The sequence below is a fragment of the Lampris incognitus genome, chromosome 1 (assembly GCF_029633865.1).
Source record: "Lampris incognitus isolate fLamInc1 chromosome 1, fLamInc1.hap2, whole genome shotgun sequence".
Lineage (NCBI taxonomy): Eukaryota > Metazoa > Chordata > Actinopteri > Lampriformes > Lampridae > Lampris > Lampris incognitus.
In genome coordinates this window covers 26,471,636-26,496,116 of record NC_079211.1, presented here as the reverse complement: position 1 = coordinate 26,496,116, position 24,481 = coordinate 26,471,636, and the positions used below count along the sequence as shown (strand labels likewise).

The 24,481-nt window shown below is 44.0% G+C and overlaps 3 protein-coding genes across 5 annotated transcripts in view; all 3 read left to right on the top strand.

Annotated features, from left to right (window-relative positions):
- The window catches only part of LOC130122884 (protocadherin gamma-A11-like), a 311,235-nt gene that overhangs the window by 63,931 nt on the left and 222,823 nt on the right, over positions 1-24,481 (top strand). The gene's annotated exons all lie outside the window — the stretch shown is intronic.
- LOC130126494 (protocadherin gamma-A11-like) lies at positions 4,962-8,103 on the top strand. Its single transcript, XM_056296045.1, has 2 exons — positions 4,962-7,355; positions 8,050-8,103. The coding sequence occupies exons 1-2, from the start codon at positions 4,962-4,964 to the stop codon at positions 8,101-8,103; spliced, it is 2,448 nt and encodes an 815-aa protein (XP_056152020.1).
- LOC130126488 (protocadherin beta-15-like) lies at positions 20,111-22,552 on the top strand. The gene has a single exon (XM_056296031.1). The coding sequence runs from the start codon at positions 20,111-20,113 to the stop codon at positions 22,550-22,552; it is 2,442 nt and encodes an 813-aa protein (XP_056152006.1).

The window sequence follows — 24,481 nt, the reverse complement described above, 5'->3', positions numbered from 1 at the left end:
GGTCTGCACTGTGCCGATTCCGGGACTCGAACCAGCAGTGAATTGATTTGACATCCACCAAACAACAGGATTATACCGTTACGTGGGATTTCGCCTTGTGAAAATGAGGAACAAAAGATTTGAGCTGCTCCGCCACGGCGTCGCTTTCCTTTTCCTCCTCCTGCGCTGCGTCGACGGAGACGTGAGCTACTCTATTCCGGAAGAGATGAAACATGGATCCGTCATTGGAAATATAGCCAAGGATCTCGGACTTGAAGTGGGTAAAATGTCCGTCCGCAAGGCCCGTATCGATGCTGAGGGGGACGGCGTCCAGTATAGTGGTGTTAGCGTGAACACCGGGGACCTGGTTGTAGCTGAGCGCATCGACAGAGAAGGGCTTTGTGCCAAGAAGGCGTCGTGTGTTATCAGACAAGACCTGGTGCTGGAAAACCCGCTAGAGCTGCACCGGATTACCATCCGTGTTCAAGATATCAATGACAACGCACCTCAGTTTAAGGAGGATGTACTGAAATTTGAAATACAAGAATTGGCCGATAAAGGTGCACGTTTTATTCTGGACGAGGCGCACGATGGAGACATCGCAGGGAATGGAGTAAAGGGCTATACGCTTCAGCAGAATGAGTACTTTACGTTAATCGTAAATACAAAAGCTGGAGGACGAAAATATGGTGAACTAGTGTTGGAGAAAGAATTAGACAGGGAGAAAGAACAAGAAATTACGCTTTTACTTACAGCAATAGATGGTGGTGCCCCTCAGAGATCGGGCACTGTACTGATCCACATCACTGTGCTGGATGCCAATGATAATGCCCCAGTGTTCAGCCAGTCTGTGTATAGAGCCAGGATACCTGAGACCTCCCCACTGGACACAGTAGTGCTGACAGTCAGTGCAGCCGATGCAGACGAGGGCGTAAACGGGGAAATTATCTATGGATTTGACCATGTTTCTGATGAAAATAGTAACGTTTTTACAATAAACCCCAGGACAGGGGAAGTTAGAGTGACTGGACCTATTGATTATGAAAAAGAGTCGTCATACGAAATGCAGATGAGCGCAAAAGATGGTCCAGGATTGGCTTCATACGCAACGTTGATAATTGAGATCACTGATATCAACGACAACGCTCCAGTGATTTATCTCAAATCAATAACTAATTCAATACCAGAGAACGCATCACCTGGTACAGAGGTTGGTATCATTAATGTGCAGGACAGAGACTCAGAGAATAACCGACAAGTCCGCTGCTCCATTCAACAAAACCTGCCTTTTAAGTTGGTTCCCTCCATCAAAACCTATTATTCTCTGGTGACCACTACTGAACTAGACCGCGAACTAGTGTCTGATTACAACATTACAATCACTGCTACTGATGAGGGCTCTCCTCCTCTTTCGTCCTCTAAAAGTGTTCAGTTATCTGTAGCTGACGTCAACGACAACCCACCTGTGTTTGAGGAGCAGTCCTACAAGGCCTACGTGACTGAAAACAACAAACCTGGATCTACTTTATGTTCCGTTAGTGCCCTAGACCCAGACTGGAGACAAAACGGTTCAGTGATTTATTCTCTTTTACCTGGGGAGGTGAACGGTGCCCCGGTGTCCTCCTATTTCTCCGTTAACGGAGACACGGGGCTGATCCACGCTGTCAGGTCGTTGGATTATGAACAGTTCAGGAGCTTTAAAGTTCACGTGATGGCGAGAGACAACGGTTCTCCTCCACTCAGCAGCAACGTGACCGTCAGTGTCTTCATAACGGATGTGAATGACAACTCTCCTCAGATACTTTACCCCGCCCCGGAGGGACACTCTTTCATGACGGAACTCGTCCCCAAAGCAGCTCACGGGGGCTCTCTGGTGTCCAAGGTGATAGCGGTGGATGCAGACTCCGGACAGAACGCCTGGCTGTCCTATCATATAGTCAAATCCACTGATCCGGGACTTTTCACTATTGGTCTCCACAGTGGAGATATCAGGACACAGCGGGACATTTCTGAATCTGACGACATGAAACAGAATCTTATTGTGGCAGTGAAAGATAACGGACAGCCCTCTCTGTCTGCCACCTGTTCCATGTATTTACTGATTTCTGATAACTTGGCTGAAGTGCCAGAACTGAAAGACATGTCTTATGATGAGACTAACTCCAAACTGACCTCTTATCTGATCATCGCGCTGGTGTCAGTCTCCACCTTTTTCCTGACCTTCATTATTGTCATCCTGGGTGTGAGGTTTTGTCGCAGGAGAAAACCCAGACTGTTGTTTGATGGAGCGGTGGCCATCCCCAGTGCTTATCTGCCTCCTAATTACGCAGAAGTTGACGGAACAGGAACTTTACGCAGCACTTACAATTATGACGCTTATCTGACAACGGGCTCTAGAACCAGTGACTTCAAGTTTGTGAGATCTTACAATGACAACACACTGCCTGCAGACCAGACTCTGAAGAAAAGTCCATCAGATCTTGCCGAGGTATTTGGAAAGTTCGACGACTCTCCTGAGGTAAGCCCGTTAATTAGTATATCTACAACGCAGTAGTTTGCTCCGTGACGTTGAAACTGATGATTTGCAAAGAGGGATTTCCATAGTCTGGGTAGATTACGCAAGAGGAATCATTTCACTTTGGTCTTTCACAAGTCTTCCAAATATCAATATCAATAACTACTAATAGGCTAATGAGAGACATTGCGTGTAATACCGTTGATTGTCGTTTGTTCAAGGGTGACTCTCGAGCCCCTGAATTTATTTGCAGACAAAGTTGCGCAACCTATTTTGTTTTTCTGTCCTACCTGAATATTCCAACAGTTGTTGTGTTATTTCACATTATAAGGTTTGATTAGATGGTCCAACATTTTAAATGAACAACAGAATAGTGCACTGTGGAACAAGGATACACATTCTAATCATCTCGTAATTGCCTCTCCTCTTTCATCTGTTTCTATCTGCGGATGTCTCTCGTTCTTCTAAAAGTCACTCTGTGTTGAGTGATTTGTCAGAGTGGTTGTTATTTGGGGTGATGTATATGCGTGCTCTCCCTCCTGCCTCTCGGTGCATGGAGAGCTGTGTTCTCTCCTACTCTGCTCCATGCTGGACTGTTACAGTCCGTAACCACATGTGTGAAGAGTAGCAATATATCCCGTTCGTTAGCGTGCGATATCTATCAGCCGCCCAATCGTGTAACTTCAGTGACGTCATTGGTCACCTGATCTAGCGATCCAAAACGTATAACTTTATCAGTCGGTCACTCAAACGGTGTGTTTGTCCGTCCGTCCATCCGTCATAAACACCTTTAGGCACAAGTCCAGCACATCATCTCTGTCCATGGTGCTGAACCTTCTGTAAGCGGGTGGTGCTTGGTCTTCAGTTTGGCAATCTTTGTTCCTTTTCAACTGGAGCATTAACTTTGCTTTGCCAACCCTGTGTGTAATGTTTACTTTGTTGCAGAATACTCTTGGCTAGGAGTTTAGTCATCTTAGAAAGGTAAACCAGATCAAATGTCGCGACCTGGAAATTTTAATCAATTGTGCAGAATAGTTTTTTTTTGCCTTTTGCAATTTTAGTTACTGTCATTCGTGTATCAATAGTTATTTATGTTTTGATCAATAGCACCTGCACTTTTAGAAACAGTCACATTTTCAGCCCCCATCAAACACACACACACACACACACACACACACACACACACACACACACACACACACACACACACACACACACACACACACACACACACACACACACACAGCCTTTGTGATGGTGGTGGGAGGTTTACAGTTGTGCTTCGTGTTTCACGAATAATCTCTGTTGAGTCTGTTTCATTATGGCTCAAATGTACCCAAAAGAAATAGCTTAAATCTCTATCATTATATGTATAAGCTGGTAAAAAAGAGAAGAAGAAAAAAAAGACATTTGTCAGAAACTTGCCTATGCAAAATAAATATCCAGTTACAGAATGCAGGTTTTACCTGATTGAATCAGTTATTGCTAAGATATACCGACTTGTTTGAACTAGTTAGGTAATAACAAGGTAACCACAATGATGCATCTATGCCCAGAGGGTTGTCATGGATACACCACGTCGCCATCCACGAAGAAACACACTGACGTTTGCATGCAGACAATGAACTGTCCAGTGGTGTAAACATAACTCTTGATACTGTAATGTATGCTGGCATAACACAGGAAAAGTTTTTAATGGATTTTTAATACGTGCAATATATTAGTCAATCCAAGCAAAATATTTTCCTCTTCCATATTGATATTTACAACAAAAACAAAAACGGATGACGAGTAGCCTAGTATGGCAATAAATCTGCGATAGCTACTTTTCAGTGATGAAAAAAAGAAACCTACTTAGTTTTAAGTTTAATTTTTGAAACCCATTCTTGTCTACAACGATAACATCCAGTGAAACTTACGTGAAAGTTTTTCCTCTCTTTTTCTCAAAAAAAAAGACTCACCCTCAGTTTGTCTTATAATGAAACCAGCTGTCTCCTCTCGATACGTCATCAGAGCTATCCAAATCAGAAACTATTTTTATTTACATCTAATAGTCGTAAAATCGATTTTCCTCTTAGCTGTTGATATTTAATGAGGTGTGACTATGTTCAAACATAATGGTTTTCATGTTGAATTGTGTTAAGCAATTCGATGATGTATTTCCACTCGTTTACAAATGTTCTCAGTCAGGATTTGTTGTGTAGTGACGCAACCAGTTAGTTGTGTCGTGTCTAACAAAATGCTCATGGTGTCGCTCTGCGCCAACTTTGGTCGGAAGCAAGTCCGTCCTCCACCCGTCTGTCGACCAATACAGGGCGTCAATTGTGCAACTGTGTCACATTTGACCGAGGAGGCTTGTCGACGGGTCTGCACTGTGCCGATTCCGGGACTCGAACCAGCAGTGAATTGATTTGACATCCACCAAACAACAGGATTATACCGTTACGTGGGATTTCGCCTTGTGAAAATGAGGAACAAAAGATTTGAGCTGCTCCGCCACGGCGTCGCTTTCCTTTTCCTCCTCCTGCGCTGCGTCGACGGAGACGTGAGCTACTCTATTCCGGAAGAGATGAAACGTGGATCCGTCATTGGAAATATAGCCAAGGATCTCGGACTTGAAGTGGGTAAAATGTCCGTCCGCAAGGCCCGTATCGATGCTGAGGGGGACGGCGTCCAGTATAGTGGTGTTAGCGTGAACACCGGGGACCTGGTTGTAGCTGAGCGCATCGACAGAGAAGGGCTTTGTGCCAAGAAGGCGTCGTGTGTTATCAGACAAGACCTGGTGCTGGAAAACCCGCTAGAGCTGCACCGGATTACCATCCGTGTTCAAGATATCAATGACAACGCACCTCAGTTTAAGGAGGATGTACTGAAATTTGAAATACAAGAATCGGCCGTGAAAGGTGCACGTTTTATTCTGGACGAGGCGCACGATGGAGACATCGCAGGGAATGGAGTAAAGGGCTATACGCTTCAGCAGAATGAGTACTTTACGTTAAACGTAAATGCAAAAGCCGGAGGACGAAAATATGGCGAACTAGTGTTGGAGAAAGAATTAGACAGGGAGAAAGAACAAGAAATTACGCTTTTACTTACAGCAATAGATGGTGGTGCCCCTCAGAGATCGGGCACTGTACTGATCCACATCACTGTGCTGGATGCCAATGATAATGCCCCAGTGTTCAGCCATTCTGTGTATAGAGCCAGGATACCTGAGACCTCCCCACTGGACACAGTAGTGCTGACAGTCAGTGCAGCCGATGCAGACGAGGGCGTAAACGGGGAAATTATCTATGGATTTGACCATGTTTCTGATGAAAATAGTAACGTTTTTACAATAAATCCCAGGACAGGGGAAGTTAGAGTGACTGGACCTATTGATTATGAAAAAGAGTCGTCATACGAAATGCAGATGAGCGCAAAAGATGGTCCGGGATTGGCTTCATACGCAACGTTGATAATTGAGATCACTGATATCAACGACAACGCTCCAGTGATTTATCTCAAATCAATAACTAATTCAATACCAGAGAACGTATCACCTGGTACAGAGGTTGGTATCATTAATGTGCAGGACAGAGACTCAGAGAATAACCGACAAGTCCGCTGCTCCATTCAACAAAACCTGCCTTTCAAGTTGGTTCCCTCCATCAAAAACTATTATTCTCTGGTGACCACTGCTGAACTAGACCGCGAACTAGTGTCTGATTACAACATCACAATCACTGCTACTGATGAGGGCTCCCCTCCTCTTTCCTCCTCTAAAAGTATTCAGTTATCTGTAGCTGACGTCAACGACAACCCACCTGTGTTTGAGGAGCAGTCCTACAACGCCTACGTGACTGAAAACAACAAACCTGGATCTACTTTATGTTCCGTTAGTGCCCTAGACCCAGACTGGAGACAAAACGGTACAGTGATTTATTCTCTTTTACCTGGGGAGGTGAACGGTGCCCCGGTGTCCTCCTATCTCTCCGTTAACGGAGACACGGGGCTGATCCACGCTGTCAGGTCGTTGGATTATGAGCAGTTCAGGAGCTTCAAAGTTCACGTGATGGCGCGAGACAACGGTTCTCCTCCACTCAGCAGCAACGTGACCGTCAGTGTCTTCATAACGGATGTGAATGACAACTCTCCTCAGATACTTTACCCCGCCCCGGAGGGACACTCCTTCATGACTGAACTCGTCCCCAAAGCAGCTCACGGGGGCTCTCTGGTGTCCAAGGTGATAGCGGTGGATGCAGACTCCGGACAGAACGCCTGGCTGTCCTATATTATAGTCAAATCCACTGATCCGGGACTTTTCACTATTGGTCTCCACAGTGGAGAGATCAGGACACAGCGGGACATTTCTGAATCTGACAACATGAAACAGAATCTTATTGTGGCAGTGAAAGATAACGGACAGCCCTCTCTGTCTGCCACCTGCTCCATGTATTTACTGATTTCTGATAACTTGGCTGAAGTGCCAGAACTGAAAGACATGTCTTATGATGAGACTAACTCCAAACTGACCTCTTATCTGATCATCGCGCTGGTGTCAGTCTCCACCTTTTTCCTGACCTTCATTATTGTCATCCTGGGTGTGAGGTTTTGTCGCAGGAGAAAACCCAGACTGTTGTTTGATGGAGCCGTGGCCATCCCCAGTGCTTATCTGCCTCCTAATTACGCAGAAGTTGACGGAACAGGAACTTTACGCAGCACTTACAATTATGACGCGTATCTGACAACGGGCTCTAGAACCAGTGACTTCAAGTTTGTGAGATCTTACAATGACAACACACTGCCTGCAAACCAGACTCTGAAGAAAAGTCCATCAGATCTTGCCGAGGTATTTGGAAACTTTGACGACTCTCCTGAGGTAAGCCCTTTGATGTGTATATGTGCAACACGACCGTTTGCTCGGTGACGTTGAAATGGACGATTTACAAAGAAGGTTATCAGGAAGCAGCGTCTATTGTCTGTCAGGTGCCTACCTATTTAAAATATTTAATCTAGTACCATGTTATTTTCCTTTCCTGCCTGAACATGAAAACAGTAGTAGAGTTATTGCTTAGGACATGGTTTGCTTGAACGAGCTGAAATTCAAAATGAACTGTAGAGTAGTGCACTGTGGAAAATAGGATTATTTTCGCTTTAAATACCAGAAGAAAAAAAACATAAATACAAGATGCAAGGACAATGCTTTCCACCTATACTTCTGGATGTTTGATTTGAAAGAGAAGGTAATTTAATTGTCAGTCTATCTATCCCCCCTTCCAACTGCTTCGGTTAAAGATGGCTCTCATTTCTCTAAAACACACTTTGTGTTGTCTTTATGCATGCTCAATAATCCAGTAAAGAAAATAAATGAAAGTTCTATCACTTCATCTGGGTACAACGTTTATTGACAGAAACGTTTCACCACCCATCTAAATGACCTCTTCTGTCTATATTGAAGAGGTCATTTAGATGATTCAGCTTTCTTTGTGTGACTCTGTGTTGAGTGTTTTGTCAGCGTGATGGTTATTTGGGGTGATTTATCTGTGCGCTCTCCCTCATGCGTCTTCGTGCAGGGAGAGCTGTGTTGTCTCCTACTCTGCTCTATGCTGGACTGCTACAGCAGGTAGCCGCATGTGGAAAGAGCAGCAATATATTCCTTTCGTTAGCCTGCGATACGTATCAGCGGCCCAATCGCGTAACTTGTTCTCTCAGCTTCTCCAACATGGTAAACCACAGATATTCATGTATTTGGGGCTGGACACGCTGGCAAATCCAGCCAAACACGTTGCATTCAGAGACACGTTGAAGCCGTTTTTCTATACTTCAGCTTGAATCTCCGTGTAAGTGCGCGCGCATGTGTGCACGTTCGCGCGCGCGCGTGTTGAACATTCTTTTCATAAGGTATGTCGTATGGTCTCGTTCGCGTATATCGTCATGTCTGTGTGTATTTTACGCAGTGCAGGATTCATCATGTAATGTACATGATTTGTTTTGAAAAGCTCAGTCACCACAGAGTTGTGTAGGGTCTGCATACTGATGTTGTCTATAAGAAGTTACACTTCTTGTCATGACAACACACTACATGCAGACCAGACTGTGAGGAAAAGTCCCACTGGGTTTGCAGACGCATTCGGATATTTAGAGGGCTGCCCAGAGGTAGGAATGTGTTGTTAAAAAAAAAAAGAAAACATATTAAAAGTTACGAACGTTTGTATACAATATGCATCTAGCATTGATTAATGGATAAAAGAAATCATGTTCTGTCAGGACTTGTTTTTCTATGTGTTTGCTTGAGTTTGTGCGCGCGAGATTTAGCAGTTCACACCTTTCGGTGCTTATTAATGGCTTTTCTGTTATTATTGGCTTTTCTGATATTAATGGCCTTTCTGTTATTAATGGCTTTTCTGATATTAATGGCCTTTCTGTTATTAATGGCTTTTCTGAGAGTGCGCCAGTGGACACTCTTACTGTTTACTGACAAAAGTTAAAGTTTACTCTTTCTAGTTTGGGATGAACGGATGTGGCATATAAATTACTGTGCATCACAGTCTGAAGTCGACTCACAATCCAAAATGTCATTTCCGGGGCACCCCCCCTTTTGTTTCCTTTCTCTGATTGGTCACTTCCTGTTCAATCGGACGTAAGTGCAAAACAAAACAAAACAAAAGTGAATAAATTAATTAATGTATTGACTAGTCAGACAGCACATGTATTTTAAACAAGACATGTCATTGGACAGTGCGTAATATCTGAACATGACTCAAAGTGTCGCTGTCCACCAGGTTAAGCCGAACATGGTAGCCTATGCTGTATTAGTCCGCACATCCCCTCCCTCTGTCTTTAGCGCTCTATTTTTCACCGCGTCGCTGCTCGTTGATGAAACGAGGATATCGCACTAGTGGTATTGTGCACATGTAGGACTGCAGAGAACAGTCCTTAAATTGGTCGATTCCTTACATTTTTTTCGACAAATATTCAGTCAATGGTTAAGAGGAAAAGATTGTCGCAGATGATGGACCACAAAGGATTGTCCCCGCTTGGCCTGGTCAGATGCGTGGGATTCGTACTTGTGACGCTGCGCACCGTCCATGGAGACGTGGCCTATTCGTTTCCCGAGGAGATGAAACGCGGATCAGTTATTGGAAATATAGCCAAGGATTTGGGGATTAAGGTCGACAGTTTGTCCACTCGAAAGGCTCGTATCGACACCGAGAGGAGGAGCAAACGGTACTGTGACATAAACCTTAGTAATGGAGACGTGACTGTTGCCGACAGGATAGACAGAGAAGCGCTTTGTGGCAAAAAGGCGTCTTGCACCTTAAAACAGGAGCTGGTCTTGGAGAATCCGTTAGAGTTGCATCGTATCAGTCTTCACGTTGAGGATATCAATGACAACTCTCCGCAGTTTAAAAAGGAAACAATGAAATTTGAGATCAGCGAATCTGCAGGTAAAGGGAATCGCTTTCGTCTTGATGAGGCTCACGATGCAGATATCGGACAAAACGCAGTCCAGAGTTACTCTATTTCCACTAATGAACACTTCAATTTAAATGTTATCGCAAAGAGTGGAGGAGGGAAATATAGCGAGTTGGTTTTAGAAAAGGAGTTGGACAGAGAGGAACAGCAGGAGCTAACTGTTGTGCTAACAGCTGCAGACGGAGGCAGGCCGAAGAGATCCGGTACTGTTGTCATTCATATTACTGTACTGGATGCAAACGATAACGCCCCGGTGTTTAGCCAGGCTGCTTATAAAGCCACTGTACCTGAGAACTCTCCTCTCCACACTGTAGTCATCACTGTGACTGCTACTGATTTAGACGAGGGTGTCAATGGAGAGGTGACGTATGAGTTTGATCACATCTCAGATGAAACCAATAACGTGTTTTCTCTTGATGAGAAAACTGGTGAAGTGAGAGTGAGCGGGCCAGTAGATTATGAGGAGCTGTCTACGTATGAGATGCAAGTTACTGCTAAAGATGGCCTTGGCTTAGTATCGTCATGCATATTGTTGATTGACGTCACAGATGTCAACGATAATGCACCTATCACGTCCATTAAATCTCTGACGAACCCCATACCAGAGAATGTGCCAGCTGGTACAGAGGTTGGCATCATTAATGTGCAAGATGAAGACTCAGGGAATAACCAACAACTCCGCTGCTCTATTCAACACAATGTTCCTTTTAAGTTGGTTTCTTCCATCAAAAACTATTATTCTCTGGTGACCACTGCTGAACTAGACCGTGAACTAGTGTCTGATTACAACATCACAATCACTGCTACTGATGAGGGCTCTCCTCCTCTTTCCTCCTCTAAAAGTGTTCACTTATCTGTAGCTGACGTCAACGACAACCCACCTGTGTTTGAGGAGCAGTCCTACAACGCCTACGTGACTGAAAACAACAAAGCTGGATCTACTTTATGTTCCGTTAGTGCCCTAGACCCAGACTGGAGACAAAACGGTACAGTGATTTATTCTCTTTTACCTGGGGAGGTGAACGGTGCCCCGGTGTCCTCCTATCTCTCCGTTAACGGAGACACGGGGCTGATCCACGCTGTCAGGTCGTTGGATTATGAGCAGTTCAGGAGCTTCAAAGTTCACGTGATGGCGAGAGACAACGGCTCTCCTCCACTCAGCAGCAACGTGACCGTCCGTGTCTTCATAACGGATGTGAATGACAACTGTCCTCAGATACTTTACCCCGCCGCGGAGGGACACTCCTTCATGACGGAACTCGTCCCCAAAGCAGCTCACGGGGGCTCTCTGGTGTCCAAGGTGATAGCGGTGGATGCAGACTCCGGACAGAACGCCTGGCTGTCCTATCATATAGTCAAATCCACTGATCCGGGACTTTTCACTATTGGTCTCCACAGTGGAGAGATCAGGACACAGCGGGACATTTCTGAATCTGACAACATGAAACAGAATCTTATTGTGGCAGTGAAAGATAACGGACAGCCCTCTCTGTCTGCCACCTGTTCCATGTATTTACTGATTTCTGATAACTTGGCTGAAGTGCCAGAACTGAAAGACATGTCTTATGATGAGACTAACTCCAAACTGACCTCTTATCTGATCATCGCGCTGGTGTCAGTCTCCACCTTTTTCCTGACCTTCATTATTGTCATCCTGGGTGTGAGGTTTTGTCGCAGGAGAAAACCCAGACTGTTGTTTGATGGAGCGGTGGCCATCCCCAGTGCTTATCTGCCTCCTAATTACGCAGAAGTTGACGGAACAGGAACTTTACGCAGCACTTACAATTATGACGCTTATCTGACAACGGGCTCTAGAACCAGTGACTTCAAGTTTGTGAGATCTTACAATGACAACACACTGCCTGCAGACCAGACTCTGAAGAAAAGCATAAGTGACTTTACTGAGATATTTGGACAGCCAGAAGATGCTCAAGAGGTAGGCAAAGTCACATTTTTAAATGATTGGACAATCATGTAATTTATCTTTCATTAGTTGGATTATGTGTGTGTACATCACATGCAAAGCGTGTGTGTGTGTGTGTGTGTGTGGGGGGGGTGGCATCAATTTGCACGGAAGTCCAGCTTTAAATATACAGAAATGCGAAGTGTTAATGTTTGTATGCGTTCGTGTGTGTGTGTTTCATTTTTATTTCTGTGCATTTGGTTTTCTGTTTTCCTGTGGTAATTAGTTTGCGGTTTGATGATCTGATCATATTCGTGCTGACTTAAGTTTACCGTTATTGCATTGTGTAAGCTAATATAAACCGGGTTCCTCTCCAGAGAGGCTATGGAGTTGATTTAACGTCCTTGTCCATGGTTCTGAAACTGTTGCAAGTATATTTGTTTTCTTTAGATTAAACTTAAGCATTTCCACATGTTCTCGTTTCTCGTGAAACCGTGTTTATTGAATTAGGATATAGCATCACTGTTCCTCATGCTTTATATACATATATATTAAAATATATATAGATTAAGATTAAGACGTCATTAAGATTGATTGTCACTTCGTTCGTGACGCATGAAAACAGGCTTGTACTGCAATATATTAAAGTTTTTTCCTACATATATCTTAATATTCCGCTCCTCATACACACACACACACACACACACACACACACACACACAAACACACACACACACACACACACATAGTGTATTATTTTTGAAGTATTTTTTATTTATGTTGATATTTATTTGCCAGAGGTATCTAGTAGTCTGGTTCGTGTTTTGCAGATGGTGCTGCAGTCCTCAGGGACCCTCAGTACTGTTGCTCTTCTATTCTGCCAGGTAGTTAGGAGCAGCCACCTGTTGATCCAGGTCTACACCCTCCCTGTTTGGAGGCGAGGGTACCTGGCACAACGGGTGAATATAATCAACTATTCGGCATATAAGAGAAACACCGGAGTAAAAACCAGTGTTGTAAAGCCATCTTGGATTCATGCCTCGTGTGATACTGGGTTCACCTCGTTAGTTTGTGCCACAGTGTTAGATATACTTGTGATCGACAGTGTGATGTTTTTCAAATGACTTTTTTTTTGTGTGGTAACGAGCCAATCTTGTGTAGACCCCTCTGCCTTTAGTCGAAATATATTTATATTTTTAACGCAGGCTCGTTTCAAATGAATTTTTATGCATTTATCAAAAATTTAATTATTTGGCACAATGACCAAGCTTCCAAACCACAGCAGCTTTGAGCAATGTGCAAAATACCTTTTGAAACAAATTTTAGTAAAATTCTCATTCATAGACACAGTGACCAGACCTGCAGTGAAGGCAACCCACCACCCCCCCCCCCGGGATATGCATACACAGAGGAAAACCCCTTAAAGAACAATGTAAACATATTAGCTGATGTGATTATTGTTACCATGGTGATAATTTGAACACCTCCCACACTATTGCATGCGGGTCAAAAGAAACGTTAGTGTTGCGTTAGTTAAGTCTCCTACTGCTGCTAACTTAAAGTGCTTTGCTACGAGCATGGTCCATTTTTTTATTGGTTTATCTTCGATGTAGTCACCGAAATGGGCTCCTCGCGTCGCTGTTGACCAGCGGAGGAATGAATCCCGTCATTACCAACAGGAACTAGAGCCGGGAAGCTTCATATGCATGTTATAAGAATCACCCGACACCGAGGACAGCATATAGGGACTACTCGTGTGGTTGTGATTAATTTGTTTTACCAAGGGACATTTTGACCTGCACACCATTTAGATTATCGTCTTTGTCATTGCGGCGTACGTGGTTTGACGACGCTCTCCCGTGGTTCAGTCTCAGGATGGGACACAAAGGATCCGCCTCGGCAGGCCTGAGCTGGGGCTTGGCTTTCTTTAGCGTAACGCTGCTCCTCGTCCGTGGAGACCTGAGCTATTCTGTGCCGGAGGAGGTGAAACGCGGACATGTGATTGGAAATATAGCCAAGGACCTCGACCTCGACGCCGGCCGCGTTTCTCTTCGGAAAGCTCGTCTTGATTTCGACGGGACTCGTAAGAGGTACTGTGACATTAATCTGAGCACCGGAGACCTGACTGCGGCCGACAGACTGGACAGAGACAGCCTATGTGGACAGAGGGGATCATGCGTTTTAAAACTGGAGCTGGTGTTAGAAAACCCTCTGCAGCTTCACCGAATAACGCTTCATGTTCAAGACGTCAACGACAACGCTCCGCAATTTAAAGACGACGCGATTCGGTTGGAAATAAGCGAGTCTGCCGATAGGGGCGCTCGTTTTGTGATAGAGGAGGCGTACGATGCGGATATAGGACTGAACTCCGTTCAAACCTACACTTTGGAAAAGAATGAGCATTTTGTTTTGGCTGTTGATAGAAACGAGGTTGCGCTTGTTCTCGATAAGGAACTCGATCGTGAGAGAGAGAGCCACATTGACTTGCTCGTCACAGCTGTAGATGGAGGCTCACCTCGGAGATCAGGTACTGCTGTCGTCCACGTCGTTGTACTGGATGCTAATGATAACGCCCCGGTGTTCAGCCAGGCCGTATATAAAGCCAGTCTGCCCGAAAACTCCCCCCCGGGTACTGTGGTGGCAACAGTGAGAGCGAATGACGCAGATGAGGGGGTAAATGGAGATGTTACGTATGATTTTAGCCATGTTTCAGAAGAAGATGAGAAGTTATTTTCTGTTGATCGTAAAACGGGAGAAATCCGATCAACTGGCGTCATTGATTTTGAAGAAGTGGGGTCTTTTGAGCTAAGAGTGAAAGCGAAGGATGGTTTAGGGCTAACTTCATATGCCAAAGTTATTATAGATGTTACTGATGTTAATGATAATGTGCCAGAGATACATTTCAAATCGTTGACCAACCCCATACCTGAGAGCGTAGGTCCTGGTACGGAGGTGGGAATCATTAATGTGCAGGACAGAGACTCAGAGAACAACCGTCAGGTCCGCTGCTCCCTTCAGCAACATATTCCCTTTAAGTTGGTTCCCTCCATCAAGAGTTACTATTCTCTGGTGACAACCGGAGAGCTGGACCGTGAACTAGTGTCTGATTACAACATCACAATCACTGCTACTGATGAGGGCTCTCCTCCTCTTTCCTCCTCTAAAAGTGTTCACTTATCTGTAGCTGACGTCAACGACAACCCACCTGTGTTTGAGGAGCAGTCCTACAACGCCTACGTGACTGAAAACAACAAAGCTGGATCTACTTTATGTTCCGTTAGTGCCCTAGACCCAGACTGGAGACAAAACGGTACAGTGATTTATTCTCTTTTACCTGGGGAGGTGAACGGTGCCCCGGTGTCCTCCTATCTCTCCGTTAACGGAGACACGGGGCTGATCCACGCTGTCAGGTCGTTGGATTATGAACAGTTCAGGAGCTTTAAAGTTCACGTGATGGCGCGAGACAACGGTTCTCCTCCACTCAGCAGCAACGTGACCGTCAGTGTCTTCATAACGGATGTGAATGACAACTCTCCTCAGATACTTTACCCCGCCCCGGAGGGACACTCCTTCATGACGGAACTCGTCCCCAAAGCAGCTCACGGGGGCTCTCTGGTATCCAAGGTGATAGCGGTGGATGCAGACTCCGGACAGAACGCCTGGCTGTCCTATCATATAGTCAAATCCACTGATCCGGGACTTTTCACTATTGGTCTCCACAGTGGAGAGATCAGGACACAGCGGGACATTTCTGAATCTGACAACATGAAACAGAATCTTATTGTGGCAGTGAAAGATAACGGACAGCCCTCTCTGTCTGCCACCTGTTCCATGTATTTACTGATTTCTGATAACTTGGCTGAAGTGCCAGAACTGAAAGACATGTCTTATGATGAGACTAACTCCAAACTGACCTCTTATCTGATCATCGCGCTGGTGTCAGTCTCCACCTTTTTCCTGACCTTCATTATTGTCATCCTGGGTGTGAGGTTTTGTCGCAGGAGAAAACCCAGACTGTTGTTTGATGGAGCGGTGGCCATCCCCAGTGCTTATCTGCCTCCTAATTACGCAGAAGTCGACGGAACAGGAACGTTACGCAGCACTTACAATTATGACGCTTATCTGACAACGGGCTCTAGAACCAGTGACTTCAAGTTTGTGAGATCTTACAATGACAACACACTGCCTGCAGACCAGACTCTGAAGAAAAGTCCAACTGATCTTTCCGAGGTATTTGGAAAGTTCGACGAGTCTCCTGAGGTAAGCCTGTTGATTAGTATAAATACAAAAACGGCAATTTTCTTGAAGGTTAAATTCACGATCTGCAAAGAGGGATGTCGTCACTAGTATAAGTCTTTCACGCAAGTTGAATAGTTTCACTTTAGTCATCAAGCTAATGAGAGACATTGCCCATAATCCAAGTTGATTGTCTCCATTCAAGTGTGACTCTCGAGCACCTGAATTTATTTGCAGACAATAAACTCTGCTTCCTATTTGTGTTTTCCCTTCCTGCCTTAACATTAAAACAGTAGTAATGTTATTCTATATGACTTGGTTTGCGTCCACGATCTGAAACCTAAAATAAACAGCAGAGTAGTGCACTGTGCAAAATATATCATGTTCGCGTTAAAGACCAGAAGAAAACCGTGTACATACAGTTGCAAGTGTAATACTTGCCACTTATATTTTGGGGTGTTTTACTTGAAAGACAATTTAATTGTAAGTATACCTACTATTATCATATTTTAACTCCCCCTCCTCTTTCATCTGTTTCTATCTTCGTTTTTCTCTCATTTTTCTAAGACTCTGTGTTGAGTCTCAAAGAAAGTTGAATCAATTCATCCGGATACAACTTTTATTGACAGATACGTTTCATCGCTTAACTAAGTGACATGTTCAGTCTAAAGTTTTCTTTGTGTTGAGAGTTTTGTTAGAGTGATGGTTATTTGGGGTGATTTATCTGTGCGCTCTCCTTCATGCGTCTTCGGTGCATGGAGAGCTGTGTTGTCTCCTACTCTGCTCCATGCTGGACTGCTCCAGTACCCTCACTACATGTGGAAAGAACAGCAATATATTCCTTTCGTTAGAGTGCGGTATCTATCAGCCGGCCAATCGTGTCACTTCAGTGACGTCATTGGTCACTCAGATATGGTCGCCCACGGATATTCTTGTTAGTATGACTCGCCACGGTGTTCCAGCAAAACATGTTGCATCCGAATATACGTCTAAGTCTTTCATATCATTCAGCTTTAAGTTGCTTTTGAGGGCGTGCGTATACGTGTGCGCATGCGCATGCGCGTGTGCGTTTGAGTTGGAATGTGTGTGTGTGTGTGTGTGTGTGTGTGTGTGTGTGTGTGTGTGTGTGTGTGTTTAGAACTGCCTTCATATGGTATGTCATATGGTCTCGTTCACGTATGTCTTCATGTCTTTGTGTATTATACGCAAAGCAGCATTTGCCATGTAATGTTCATTATGCCCTTGATAAGCTCATTCACCGCTGAGTTGTTTACTGGTGTTTTGGGTTGTTTTCGTGTAGAAAACATCGATGATGTTTTCCACTTTTAATGACAACACGCTGCCTGCAGATCAGACTGAGGAAAAGCTGAATTGATTTTGGGGTGTCATTTGCTGGTCTTGACGAGGCACGAGAGCTAGGCACATTATTTTAGACAAAGAATTAGACAATTGTGAAATACAAGATTGGAGATGAATGCATTTAATAGGCACTGCCCAGAGTGTGAAGGCAAGAAACAGGCTAACACTAGACTTAAATATGATGTAGGTTTTATTAAAAGAAATAAGCAGGCCATGGGGGCAAACTTCATGACCAAACAGCTTCAGCAGAATAATATCTGTGACTTCCGGAAGGAAGTTAATGTTATTAATGATAATAAGATGCCCTTGCCATCCAGCATTGATGGCATTACTGTGCCTGAAAATATTGCTGACTTGCGGGGGGAAAAACACTATAGAGACATTTTTAATTGTGTAAAGAGTGATGGATTTAAAGTTGGTGATGTCTCTAACAATGATGATGTGGTTATTAGACCTGATGACGTGTGCTGTGCCTTTGAGAAATTATCAGTGAACAAAAAATGTGGCCTTGACCAAATAACAGCAGAACATCTGAAGTATGCTAGCCACAGAACCTCAGTGTTACTGGCTGTGTGTTTTTCTGGATTGTTAATGCCTGGCATCCTACCTGACTCCATGTTGTCTGTTTTACTAGTGCCAGTAATCATAGACAAAATGGTAAAATATCCAGCATGGAAAATTATAGGCCAATTGCTCTGGCTAGCATACTTCCCAAAGTATTGGAACAAATTCTCATGGATATGATTCAAGAATATATATATATATATATATATATATATATATATATATATATATATATATATATATATATATATATATATATATATATATATCAACGCTGACAATAATGTTGGCTTTAAAAATAAACATGGCACATATTTGTGCATATATGCAGTGAACAGTTAATCATGGTAAATTAAACTCCAAGAGTGAGAGGACCCCTCTTATTTGATAAGGATCTTGCATTTTTGGTATTCATATCAAACCATGCAAGTCAGATGGGGTAAGAGTATATATGCACCCTTCCCAGTGACCAATGCGGTCCGACAAGGTGGACTGCTGTCGTCTGTTCTCTTCAGTGTGTATATGGGTGATCTTTCCAAAAAGTTAAAAGAGTGTAGGACTGTCTGTATGGTGGGGGATAGTCTTATTACCCATCTGATGTACGCTGATGACTTAGTCATACTGTCCCCTTATTGTGCTGCCTTACAGCAACTGCTCAGTCTGCTCAAGGTGTGGTGTGCAGCATGACATTACATTTAACTCTAAAAGTAGAGTGTTGTCATGATTGCTAAAACCAAGGAGGATCAGAAGCAAAATGTCCTTCATTCTTCTTGGCAGACCAAGCACTAAATGTGGTGAACAAAATGAGATATCTGGGTCACATCATCAGGAATGATCTATGTGATGACGATGATGTGCAGCGCCAGTGTTGCAAACTGTATGCACAAGCCAATATGCTGGCACGCAAATTCCCTGTGTATACAGATGATGTTAAAACTGCTCTTGTTAGGGCCTCCTGTACTCCACCCTATACAGCCCACTTGTGGTGCACTTATAGCCAAGCAAAAATGAAAAGGCTGCAGGTAGCATATAATGATGCATTTAGACTCTTGCTCAAGCTTCCAAGATGGACGAGTGAAGGTCACATGTTTGTGACTAGTAATGTTCCCACTTTTCATGCTGTGTTGAGGAATGTTATGTGCAAATGTATGTGTCGATTAATTGAATCTAAGAATTTAATTATAATGCTCTTAAATAAGCCTATACAAAGTGACATAAAGTATCCCTCTTGTTTCTGGCAACATTGAAACAAATGTCTGTATAGCTTTTAATCATTGTGCATTTGTGAACTGCTGTTTTTAGCTATGTTTTTGTGTTCTTGTCCTGTGTTGTATTTCTTTGTTGTTGTCTTTGATATGGACCTACATTTGTGTCTTCATATAGTAAGATTTGATTGAATAATTACAAAGTTTGTATTTTCATTGACACTGTCTTTTATAAACTATCCAAATTAAGAACAAACGATTTTATATCGGAAGAAACCGTAAAAAAACATCTTTCATTCGTAAATATGATGAATGTGGTATGTTGTGGCGTAATTTCTTCCCATATCTGCCTCGCAATACAATATATTAACATTTCACCATCCACCGTCAACAGGTGGGAGTTACCTGCTGAGGCAAAGTATGAGTGGTGGTGATGAAACCCTGGTGTCAGCAGGAGAAGTGGTCTGGCCTTCATGATAGGGCAGGGACGTTTCACGATCGGTCTCGCGTGCTAGTAGCGTTGCCAATCAAGTTTCTGTTCTTGTTGCTGAAATCCATCCAACTCCATCTGTGCTTACGTGTAGGGATGTTTGCTGTCTGGAAATAAACTACTCTTTTCATTCACTTGTAATTTCCAACATCAACTCAAAGTGTCGCCATCCACCAAGTTTTCTTGAATGGTGCAATGGTGGTGTAAAGATCACCACCCTCTTGTCTTCCGCTGGCATTTTATCATCACGCTTTACGCGTGTGCCAGCGACATAGGAAGAGCACCGCCATTGTGATCTCACCCGCGTGTACTTTCTATAGCAACTGTTTTTTTGTTTGACTCGCGTTCGATACCTTTATTACATGTATCGCTCATTGATTCATTCAGCTCTGATATGTAAAATGGACCACAAAGGATTTCCAGTGCTTGGCCTATTCGGTTGTTTAGGACTGCTTTTACTGACGCTGCACACCGTCCATGGAGACGTGGTCTATTCATTACCAGAGGAGATGAAACGCGGATCAGTTATTGGAAATATAGACAAGGATTTGGGGATTAAGGTCGACAGTTTGTCCACTCGAAAGGCTCGTATCGACACCGAGGGGAGCGGCAAACGGTACTGTGACATAAACCTTAGTAATGGAGACGTGACTGTTGCCGACAGGATAGACAGAGAAGCGCTTTGTGGCAAAAAGGCGTCTTGCACCTTAAAACAGGAGCTGGTCTTGGAGAATCCGTTAGAGTTGCATCGTATCAGTCTTCACGTTGAGGATATCAATGACAACTCTCCGCAGTTTAAAAAGGAAACAATGAAATTTGAGATCCGTGAATCTGCAGGTAAAGGGAATCGCTTTCGTCTTGATGAGGCTCACGATGCAGATATCGGACAAAACGCAGTCCAGAGTTACTCTATTTCCACTAATGAACACTTCAATTTAAATGTTATCGCAAAGAGTGGAGGAGGGAAATATAGCGAGTTGGTTTTAGAAAAGGAGTTGGACAGAGAGGAACAGCAGGAGCTAACTGTTGTGCTAACAGCTGCAGACGGAGGCAGGCCGAAGAGATCCGGTACTGTTGTCATTCATATTACTGTACTGGATGCAAACGATAACGCCCCGGTGTTTAGCCAGGCTGCTTATAAAGCCACTGTACCTGAGAACTCTCCTCTCCACACTGTAGTCATCACTGTGACTGCTACTGATTTAGACGAGGGTGTCAATGGAGAGGTGACGTATGAGTTTGATCACATCTCAGATGAAACCAATAACGTGTTTTCTCTTGATGAGAAAACTGGTGAAGTGAGAGTGAGCGGGCCAGTAGATTATGAGGAGCTGTCTACGTATGAGATGCAAGTTACTGCTAAAGATGGCCTTGGCTTAGTATCGTCATGCACATTGTTGATTGATGTCAAAGATGTCAACGATAATGCACCTATCACGTCCATTAAATCTCTGACGAACCCCATACCAGAGAATGTGCCAGCTGGTACAGAGGTTGCTGTCATTAATGTGCAGGATCGAGATTCGGGGGAGAACCGACAAGTCCGCTGCTCTATCCAACAAAACCTGCCATTTAAGTTGGTTCCCTCCATCAAAAACTATTATTCTCTGGTGACCACTGCTGAACTAGACCGTGAACTAGTGTCTGATTACAACATTACAATCACTGCTACTGATGAGGGCTCTCCTCCTCTTTCCTCCTCTAAAAGTGTTCAGTTATCTGTAGCTGACGTCAACGACAACCCACCTGTGTTTGAGGAGCAGTCCTACAACGCCTACGTGACTGAAAACAACAAACCTGGATCTACTTTCTGTTCCGTTAGTGCCCTAGACCCAGACTGGAGACAAAACGGTACAGTGATTTATTCTCTTTTACCTGGGGAGGTGAACGGTGCCCCGGTGTCCTCCTATCTCTCCGTTAACGGAGACACGGGGCTGATCCACGCTGTCAGGTCGTTGGATTATGAACAGTTCAGGAGCTTTAAAGTTCACGTGATGGCGCGAGACAACGGTTCTCCTCCACTCAGCAGCAACGTGACCGTCAGTGTCTCCATAACGGATGTGAATGACAACTCTCCTCAGATACTTTACCCCGCCCCGGAGGGACACTCCTTCATGACGGAACTCGTCCCCAAAGCAGCTCAGGGGGGCTCTCTGGTGTCCAAGGTGATAGCGGTGGATGCAGACTCTGGACAGAACGCCTGGCTGTCCTATCATATAGTCAAATCCACTGATCCGGGACTTTTCACTATTGGTCTCCACAGTGGAGAGATCAGGACACAGCGGGACATTTCTGAATCTGACAACATGAAACAGAATCTTATTGTGGCAGTGAAAGATAACGGACAGCCCTCTCTGTCTGCCACCTGTTCCATGTATTTACTGATTTCTGATAACTTGGCTGAAGTGCCAGAACTGAAAGACATGTCTTATGATGAGACTAACCCCAAACTGACCTCTTATCTGATCATCGCGCTGGTGTCAGTCTCCACCTTTTTCCTGACCTTCATTATTGTCATCCTGGGTGTGAGGTTTTGTCGCAGGAGAAAACCCAGACTGTTGTTTGATGGAGCGGTGGCCATCCCCAGTGCTTATCTGCCTCCTAATTACGCAGAAGTTGACGGAACAGGAACGTTACGCAGCACTTACAATTATGACGCTTATCTGACAACGGGCTCTAGAACCAGTGACTTCAAGTTTGTGAGATCTTACAATGACAACACACTGCCTGCAGACCAGACTCTGAAGAAAAGTCCAACTGATTTCAGTGAAGTATTTGGAGATGGTGATGGATTCCCTGAGGTAAGACTTGAGAAAACCAACAGGTTGAATCTGTGTGATTAGTCCAGTTTATACTCTCAATTTGATTTTAATAATTTCTAAAGCAATACAACTTGGTGTGTGCCAAACCCCCAGATATCATTTGGTTACTTTTTTGCTACATATGTATATCTTTTCTAGAGACCAATATCTGCTTCACAACACATTTCATTTATTCTAGTTGATATATTTCAATATGACGTTTCACCTGATGATGGCATCACATTTTCTATGTTGGATTTTCCCCTTACGCTTTGATTGTGCCTAATGCTGTGGTGAAGTCTGTCTCTTCTACTCCTGCCTCCATGTTTTGTTCTGTACTTTTATTTTGTGCGTTCTCCTCATGCCTCTCGGGGCTCGGCCGGCCGATCGTGTATCTTCAGTGACGTCGTGGTCACCTGATCAAGCGGCCCAATCGTGTCACACTAAACACCACGTCACTTAGTCAATCAGCGACATTCGCGATTGCAGAGCTGGCCAGCTGGTCCGGTCGAGCCAAAACTGTTTCTTCTTCCTGCCTTATCCAGCACCATTTTAGCAGGACTATATTTGAGTAAAGGTCAGATGATTGCGTGTATGAGTGTAAAGGTACTGAGGTAATTGCCATTGATATTCTCCTCAACACAATATAAACATTTAATTGGTTCCTTTTCTAAAAAATACAGTTGAAAATTAAACTCTGTTCCAGCAGTGTTTAAGTTTTGCGACGAGCTGTTATTGTTTTGTCCATTAATGCAGATGCGTCAGTTGTATGACAAACTATAGGCATTACCACCACAGTGTTGTCTGAAATGCCTTTAACGTGTATACACGTATATGGAATGTAAAGGGCATTGTCTTTGAAGGTCGGGATGTGTGGATCGTGGAACAATGTTTTCGTGGCAATATTGTTGCTTGTTTTCCACTATTGTAATGATGAGCCTGGTGTCTTGGTGGCGCTCTTGTAAAAAGTCTGACTGTATCCAAGGCAACAGTTCTACGCGTCTCTCCTACTAATTGATGTCAGTGTTATGGGAGCTGAGTGTGTGTGTGTGTGTGTGTGTGTGTACGTGTTTAGCTATCCTTGTGTGGACCAAATGTCCTCATTAGGATAGCAAAACCTGACAGCACGTACCTTGTGTGGCCATTTAAGAGGTCCTCACAAGGAAAAGGGTCTAGTTTAGGGTTAGGACTTGGTTTTAGGGTTACGGTTAGAATGAGGGTTAGGTTAAGATTAGGTTTAGGCATGTAGTTTGTGTGGTTAAGGTTAGGGTTAAGGGCTAGGAAATGAATGTAGTCAATGAGGGGTCCACACAAGGATTGTGAAAGCAGACTGTGTGTGTGTGTGTGTATGTGTGTGTGTGTGTGTGTGTGTGTGTGAGAGAGAGAGTGGGAGAGAGAGAGAGTGGGAGAGAGAGAGATGGGTCAGTAGTGCACTTGGTGTCACGTTTATGTGTAGCTACATGTGCATGCAATGGCCTTGGAGCTGCTGAGCCCTTTGTCAGTTCAAAGAATGATTCTTAAAACAAACAACCTTGAGAAGACTTGTGCTTTTGGCGACCAGTGGGGAAATAAAGGATACCCCTTCACATGGAGATCATTCGAGTGGCAGGTATCTGTGCATGTGTTCAGAGATGTGTGTGCAAGCAAGGGGTGAAGGAACCTTGACGGGGAGTTATATCTTACCTTTTTCTTTCATGTTTATAAAAGCCGGCCGGTTTCAATAAATATCTCACTTTTTAACGTTTAATCCATTCATATTTTCACCAAGTCTGATCAGACTGACCCGAATATAATCACTGCAGCCAGTTGTGTGTGTGTGATTGTGTGCATGCATATGTGAATGTGAGCCATTAATGTATTGTTAAGTGCTCTGGGTGTCTGCTGCAGCTAGAAAGGTGCTATATACTAAATGCAATACATGTATTAAAGGTTTGTGGGCTAGTGTGGGGAAATAGAAAGTTCTTGAACAAC